Below are 8,092 nucleotides of genomic sequence, written 5' to 3' on the forward strand. Positions count from 1 at the left end.
GAGTATGCAAGGACACTATCTGCACTGCAGTGAACAATAAAAGATATCTATATTATAAGGATCAACAGTTATTTGTAAATATTTTGATAATGTTAACTTATTTGACAATTGTGAGTTCGATTTACATTAAGCAAAACATACTCTACAATCTGAATACTCAACATTTTATAAAAAAAAAAATATATAAATTATAATGATGTATAAGCATTGTTTTGCCTAAATAAATAATAATAAAAAATGCTATGCTAAAAAAATGCTATGCTTATAAAACATTAACATCATGATCATTGTAAGGAATCTAAATATATAAAAGGAGAAACTGACTGACTGACTGACAGATCAACGCACAGCCTAAACGGCTAAACGTAGGCACTTGAAATTTGGAAGGGACGTAGCTTAGGTACCGTAGAGGTGCACTAAGAAAGGAATTCCCGAAATTCCCACGGGAACGGGAATTAGCGGGAAAAACAGGATTCACGCGTACGAAGTCGCGGGCGGCCGCTAGTAACGCATATTATGTTTTAGTCGTGCTGGTAAATTCGTAGCCGAGTGGTTAGCAACAATATGGGCGTGAAAGAAAACCGATTTCCGATATTTGACCATTTAGTATCGAGGGAGCTAGTCAAATATGTATGTCGAGCACAGGTCGATGTGTTTGATCGCGTGATGTTGTAACTGTTTACCCGGGTCGTCCTTCACTTTAGGAACCAAAAATACAAATGAGTATGGTTAACATAATTATTGTGTTGTGACAGTCATCATGATATCAACGCTACGATAGTGGCTACTTTAAAAAGTAACTATTAAAGTACTCGTATAGAACGTACTAACTTAGAATTAGGTAGGTATTTATGGTCGTATTGACGCCGCAGCCAGGCTTGTTCATCTCCGCGAGTTTACATCGAAAACAAAACACGCACGATGGCCCACCTACAGGATACTATTCGACAAGGCCTCACATACGAGCGAACATTGACTCACGCACGCGTATTCTTGTGTATGATGGAAGAAAATAAAGAAAATGGTGTACTAAATACTGTGCAGTATTTAACTGCCTAAATAATAAAAACACAGAATGTCGTACTTTTTTAAGTTGCCTCAAGACTCTGAGAGGTAAATAAGTAGTTAATATTATTCATGATAATTCATGCTAAATCATGTATTTCCTCCGCCATTTTCCGCAGTTTGGCACCTCACGTTACATCATTTTACCGAAGTCAGTCCTATAGCTTCGGCGCAGTGCCGATCACTGACGTTTGTCAACAAAATGGTGCTTGACTCTTGAGACAGGCTAAATTACACCATATTGTTAATGACATTGAGCATACATTTTTTTAAATACCTCCGCGAAGTAAAACTTCTGTACGTAGTACTTATTATTATTCTGTGCCGCAGCGACGGAGTATAGTCAGAGTAAATACAAATGAGTAGGTCATCTTCATAGAAACGAACCAAGCGCGATTTGTATGTGAGCGCGCCAATACGTATGCGGCGTGCACGCACACACTGACAAATTTTTGCGTGGATTAGCGGGGCTTTTTCGAATTTTGTCAGTGTGTGCGTGCGCGCCCCATACGTATTGACGCGCGCTCACATACAAACCGCGCTCGGTGCGTTTCTATGAAGATGATCTACTCATTTGTATTTACATACTCTGGTATAGCGATGATGATGTTGCGAAGGTACGGCGTGACGGGCGCGCGCTGGTCGCCGGGCGGCGCGCTGCTGGCGTCGAGCGGCGTGGACGGCGCGCTGCGCGTGTGGGGCGGGCGCGCGCTCGAGCCGCGCCGCACGCTCGCCGCGCCGCGCGCCGCCGCCGCCCGCGCGCTCTGCTGGGTGGGCGGCACCAGGCTGCTCGCAGGTGCCCACACATTTTCATAATATTTCGTTCGTTTCGGTCAAATGACGTCCACTGCTGGACAAAGGCCTCCCCCGAAGATTGAATTAATTTAAACAGGTTTTAACGCGATACGCGGATAGGTAAAATTGAAATATTACCTGCTTGACGTTTCGACCGAGTTGCACCGGCCGTGGTCACAGGCTGACTGGAATCCCCCGAAAATTACCATAACGACTGGTCCTGCGCTGCCCGCGTCCAGGTTCTTCCCGCGACCTTCACCAGATCGTCAGTAGGAGGCCTGCCCGCGCTACGTCTTCCGGCCCGTGGTTGCCACTCGAGAACTTTTCTGCCCCACTAGTCTCTACGAGCTATGTGCCCCGTACACTGCCACTTGATTTTAACTATTCTGCGAGCTATGTCGGTCACTTTAGTTCTCCTGCGCAAAAGTATTTATGAAGACATAATTGATAATATATATCTAAACTTATAAAAGGTTTGTTGTATAGGAGAAATTCTTTAAGTTATCCGATTTATAAATAATACTAGCGGTCCGCCCCGGCTTCGCCCGCGGTTTTTATTACCATAGGTCACGACGACGGAGTGCTGTGCGTGTGGCACGTGGCGCGCGCGTGCGTGCTGGCGCGGCTGGCGGCGCACGAGGGCGCGCTGCACGCCGTGGCCGCGCCCGCCGGCGGCGCGCTGCTGCTCACCGCCTGCACCGAGGGTGTGCTCAAGGTGTTCGATTTGGTAGGTGGGTATGTTCGTTCCGTATCCTATTTCTCTTGCAAGAGCTGCTCAAAAATTTTCATTCTATGTACCTACCGTACATGTATCATGTAAACGAGGAAGCCTTATTTATGGTTTTGCAGATATATGTAGAGGCGGTAACGAGGAAACCAATCCGACTCCACTCACGTGGATCGACGGAGCGCATGACCTAGGTGCGATGTGTGCCGATGCTAACGAAAGCGGGCGCGCCGCCGCGACGGGCGGGCACGACGCCAAGATCCAGCTGTGGCGCGCGACGCGAGACGACGGAGGCCGCTGGGCGCTGGGCGCGGCGGGCGCGCTGGAGGGGCACGCGGCCACCGTCACGAGCCTGCGCTGGGCGGGCGGCGCCGACGCCGACGCGCTGCTGGCCTCGGCGTCGCTCGACCGCACGGCGCGCCTCTGGCAGGCGGCTTCGGGCACGTGTGTTCATATCGTCCAGGCGCATCCTCGATACCTCACGTGTGTGGCTCTCGCTTACGACTTGCAATACATGATCACCGGTGAGAGTTCATACTATAAAATGACCGATTCACTGTGGTCCTTCGTAGAGTTTTAAATATAAAATAATATTTTTGCAGGTTCCAACGACAAATCACTTCGAATGTGGTCGCTCGGGTCTCTGACTATCGATGATGAGCTGGAACCGGCGTGTGCTGCACTCGCACACTTTGGTCTTGGAGATCTGGAGGTTTGATCTAATTCCCCAATCGCTTTTTACTTCATTATAGTACTTTAAACCTCAATGTAAATTTTTAATGTAAACGAAATCAAATTCAAAAGAAATACAATAACATAATGCACCTGATTCCAGGGTATAGGGCCAGTAGACGACGACGAGCTGGACGACGGCGGCGCGGAGGGCGGCGAGGGCGAGGCGGACGAGAACGGCTCGCGGCGCGTGTGGCACGAGCGCGCGCACTCCGGCCCGATCAATTGTATTTCAGTGCACGGGGATCTGTTCTCAACCGCTTCGAGGTGTGTTCTCTCCTAATACAGGTGCCCTTCTTCTTTTTGTGTCGACAACAAACCTATACAGTGCTGTCCCAAAACTCCGCTGTAAGAGTGGCGTTGTCAGGAACGTTCATTAAATCTTCCTCGGATGACACTGAGTCAATAGTCATATTGATAAGCTTTGTTGGTCAGCGACGGGCAGGTGCGCGTGTACCGCTGGGCCGGCGCGGAGGGCGCGGAGGGCGCGGCGGCGCCGCTGCAGGCGCTGGCGGCGCACGAGTACCCGGCGCTGACGTGCGCGCTGGGCGCGGGCGGCGCGCTGCTGCTCTCGGCCGGCCTGGACGGCTGCGCGCTGCTGTGGGACGTCCAGGTATCCGTCACATTAGCGCACATTAACCGCCTCTGTGGTCTAGTGGTAAGATCACCTGCTTCAGACGCAGAGGTCCCGAGTTTGATTCCCAGTGGGGGCAGATTTTTCTGTTCGGTTTGGTTGGTGGTAGGGCTTGTTCTAAGTCCGCCTGGCTAGCTACCACCATCTTACAGCACTGCTGTGTTCCGGCAGTTAGAGGTAAGTTAGCCAGTTCCTCCGTGGTTGAGGATTCCAGGTGAAGCTCGCTTTCACCTTCGGCCTGATCGTCACTTATCATCAGGTGAGATACAGGCCAAGAGCTTCCTTGTTGTGGATAAAAAAAAACATTTTTATAATTATTTACTGTTCCAGTTTAAGAAATTTAGTAATAGATATTAAATCTTGATTATGTAATGCATTATTGTTCTGTCTAGATGGGTATAGTCCTGCGGTCGCTGATGGTACCGAGCGGTAACGGTGCCGGCGGCGACTCCGGCGGCGGCGGGGTGCGTGGCGCCAGAATATCCCCCCACCGCCCGCCACTTCTTCTACTAGCAACTGACGATGGACTTGCCCCTATATGGAACCTCGCTGACCCAGATCCCCACCCATTACAGTACGTTTTTCTTTTGAATATTGAGAATAATGACCTTATCTTTTTTGTATTTTTACTTACTAAACAAGCAAGTACAAAATAAGTTTTTACAATGCTACCTTTAACATTTATTTTCCAGCATATACGGAGGTCACGCGGAGGCTGCCACGTGCTGTGCGTGGTCGAGTGACGGTCGAATCTTGGCGACGGGCGCCACCAGCGGGGAGCTCGTCATCCACGCCGCGCCGCCGACGCCTTGTACTCTGCATCAGGAGCCGCAGGCGCACGATCTCGGCAAGAATCATAAGCCAGGCCGCGGGGTCACATCACCGTACTACGTTCGACCGTCCTCATTAACGCGCTCGTATCTCCAGCAGGCGTCCAGAGCTGCGACTTCGCGGCGAACGGCAGCGTGCCCGGCATGCCGGACGGGGAGGGATCGTATTTGTTGGCCACCGCCGGCGCCGATTCGCTCGTGAGGCTGTGGCTGATCGAGATCGACGAGGTGAAACATCGATTTTGACTTCCGTGGCCGGGCCCGAGAGAGCGGCACCCTATAACAAATGATAATTCCAGGAGGCGGCAACTGCGCAGATGCGCATGGTCCGCGTGGTGCACGCGCACGGCGGCGGCGCGTCGTGCGTGCGCTGGGGCGGCGCGGGGCTGCTGGCGTCGGCCGGCGGCGACCGCTGGGCGCGCGTGTGGCGCGGGCGGCGCGGCGAGGGCGAGGGGGGCGCGGGGGGCGAGGGGGTGCAGTTGCGCGCCTTAGCCGCGGTGCCGGCGGGGGGCGCGGGCGGCGCGCCCGCGGTGGCCTTGCTAGATGACGCTGGTGAATTACTACGATAAATAATTATTCTCGTACTTCTTTGTCCGAGCGATGCCGCATGAACAGATCACAGAACCTTTGTCTGTGATATAAAGGGTAGAAATATAACGGTCGACAGACGGCGGTTCCCTGGTGGCGGTGGGCACGCTGAGCGGCGAGCTGGCGCTGTGGCGGCTGCCGGCGGAGGGCGCGGGCGCGCTGGACGACGACGCCGACGCGCCGCGCTTCTGGGACGAGGCCGGCGTGGTGCGCTGGCTGCGCGAGTACGTCACGCGAGCGCCGGGTACGCCTCCCGTCTGCCGCCGACCGCGCTCGGTGGAGCCGCTCTGACCGCTCGCTCTGCACAGGCATGGGGCTGGTGTCGGCGGAGCTGGCGGTGGAGACGGAGGAGGCGGCGCGCGCGGCGGCGCTGTCGGGCGCGCGGCTGCTGGACGACGCCGTGCCCGACCTGCTAGCCGCCGTCTTCGGCTGTAGTGAGCATGAACATGACTCTTCACGAGTCACGTTTCTAATTTCGAACATAACCACAAAATATTTCAAGTCGAAGTTATTGTATTTTTCTTTCACCTATTATATTAATATTTTATATGATTTACCACATTTTTGTTGTCTCGACCTTTCTGAAACTTCTAACAAATAGGTAGGTACAGGAACAATTTATAAACTCACCTTGTTAAATGTTTCCAAGGACAAGCACGTCCGTACTTTCTATAATGACTACCGTGTTCTTTTAGCATTATCAGTAGCAATGTATAACATAATTGGTATTGAACGCGACTTTTGCGTTCTTCACACCCCTTGAACATTGCCTTTGTTTTCTTTATAATGTATTTCGTCGGTTTTACTTTCGGACATCAGTTATCGAGGAAAACTAAAATATTAAATTGTACAGGCGAGGACGAGGAGTCTGCAGTGGAAGAGAAGTCCGAGGAAGCCCAGGGCCGCGCGGCGCTTCGGGCGCGCCTGCGCGACGAGCTCGAGTGGCTGCGGCGCGCGCCCCCGCCGCCCGCGCTGGTCAGTAGCGAGGACACGACGACACAAACTACGAGAACTAGAAGGGTCTTTTTTTTCGTCAGGAAATGCATGAAATTGCATACCCTCTGGCCCGGAGGAACCAGTCGGTTATGTGAGGCTCTCCCTGCCAGATGGGCAGGGCCTACTAATTAAAACCTGACGGTGTCCTCCCAAATGGGACGGAACTGCGAGTTATTGTCCGAGTTAGACGGCCTAGACATTCTTTCGCGGCTCCGCTCCAGACTGTGGCTCGTTGTTTGACCAACGACGACTGGCTTCAGGGGAGTAGTACCTCCCATGTTCTTTGCTAACGGTGCACGTGAACAAGGGTCTTCAGCCACAGCGCTTAACTGAGTTGGTTCTTGCTGTGGTAGAACTGCTGGAGGGGTGACAAGTGACGTAACAGAGGTGTCACGGTCTACATGTCTGAAGCACATCAGAGGTTTCGCAGACGTAGTGACGTAACAAAACTCACCTTCCCGTATCACTACTGTAGGAACCTATTTTGTTAAGCACTGTTACCTGCCTGTGCTTAGTATACGAAAAGGAAGATAAAAATCAAAAAATGTGTCAGGATATTTTGTCCAACGTCCTCATCATCATCATCATCATCATTTCAGCCACAGGACGTTCACTGCTGAACAAGTGCCTCCATAATAACTTCCACATCGCACGGTTGGTGCGAAGCCGTGCCAGCTGAAGTGGCAGTGGGCAGGGCACATAGTACGCAGAACTGATGGCCGATGGGGCAGCAAGGATCTGGAATGGAGGCCGCGTACCGGAAAACGCAGCGTGGGACGTCCACCCACAAGGTGGAATGACCTGATAAAGGTAGCAGGAAGGCGCTGGATGCAGGCCGCTACCAACCGTGCGATGTGGAAGTCATTGGGGGAGGCCTACGTTCAGCAGTGGACGTCCTATGGCTGAAATGATGATGAGCATTTTGCAAGGATACGGAGTGAGGTATGGTTGGGTGCGCAGGCGCGGTCGGCGCCGCACGCGCTGCTGTGCCCGCTGTCGCACCGCCTGCTGCGCGAGCCGGCGCGCGCGGCGGACGGGTTCTCGTACGAGCGGCGCGCGCTGCGCGAGTGGCTGGTGGCGGGCGGGTCGTCGCCGCTGTCGGGCCGGCGCCTGCGCAACGCGCGCCTGCACCCCAACTACGCGCTGCGCGACGCGCTGCGGGCCTTCCTGCGCGACCAAGCCGGGGACGAGTAGCCTCCTCTCGGAAATATTATACAGGGTGGAATTTTGGGGTGTCATACTTGCTATCGAACGTTGAAGTATCTATGGTCTAGATATCGACAACTATGCATCAACGGGTCACTACATCTACGGTACTCTATATTAATTAGTACGTTACAATGAATGTTTTTTTATCGAACGTCGATGTATTTATTGTCTAGATATCGACAACTATGCATCAACGGGTCGCTACATCTACAGTACTCCATAATANTCTAATATTTATACAATTTTACCATACATAAATTTAACATACAATATGGCCAATAACAGGTTTCCCTTAAATTATTACCAATATTACTAGTAAAGGTTGAAATAATGCTACCAATACCTATCCACACAAGTTCACACAACACTACCTAAACAATACACAACAAAACAAAGATCATCCCGATAGCCAACTCAATGTCAGTTGAGATACAGAAAAGATATTATGTAGTTTACATCCTACTATTATTATATATATGAAAGTTTATTATGTTTACACATACATCTATATGAGTA

At 51.7% G+C, this 8,092-nt stretch overlaps 1 protein-coding gene across 1 annotated transcript; it reads left to right on the forward strand.

Annotated features, from left to right (window-relative positions):
* Positions 1-2,255: 2,255 nt before the first annotated feature.
* Positions 2,256-7,642, forward strand: LOC114359367 (WD repeat, SAM and U-box domain-containing protein 1). The gene is made up of 14 exons (XM_028313719.1): positions 2,256-2,286; positions 2,427-2,591; positions 2,710-3,111; positions 3,190-3,299; positions 3,423-3,586; positions 3,755-3,932; positions 4,346-4,527; positions 4,646-4,800; positions 4,881-5,011; positions 5,083-5,335; positions 5,451-5,615; positions 5,680-5,805; positions 6,225-6,346; positions 7,286-7,642. The coding sequence occupies exons 1-14, from the start codon at positions 2,256-2,258 to the stop codon at positions 7,559-7,561; spliced, it is 2,460 nt and encodes an 819-aa protein (XP_028169520.1). The 3' UTR covers positions 7,562-7,642.
* Positions 7,643-8,092: the final 450 nt, after the last annotated feature.

This window comes from Ostrinia furnacalis, unplaced genomic scaffold (genome assembly GCF_004193835.3).
Source record: "Ostrinia furnacalis isolate ACB-3 unplaced genomic scaffold, ASM419383v2 OfSCF4327, whole genome shotgun sequence".
Lineage (NCBI taxonomy): Eukaryota > Metazoa > Arthropoda > Insecta > Lepidoptera > Crambidae > Ostrinia > Ostrinia furnacalis.

What these genes read in the sequence shown, in the direction of transcription:
- LOC114359367 (XM_028313719.1), top strand. Translation starts at nt 2,256, where the DNA reads ATGTCGGTCACTTTAGTTCTCCTGCGCAAAA. An exon ending in TTTAGTTCTCCTGCGCAAAA is followed by an intron (nt 2,287 to 2,426) that starts GTATTTATGAAG and finishes TTATTACCATAG; the next exon opens with GTCACGACGACGGAGTGCTG. An exon ending in CGCTGCTGTGGGACGTCCAG is followed by an intron (nt 3,933 to 4,345) that starts GTATCCGTCACA and finishes TGTTCTGTCTAG; the next exon opens with ATGGGTATAGTCCTGCGGTC.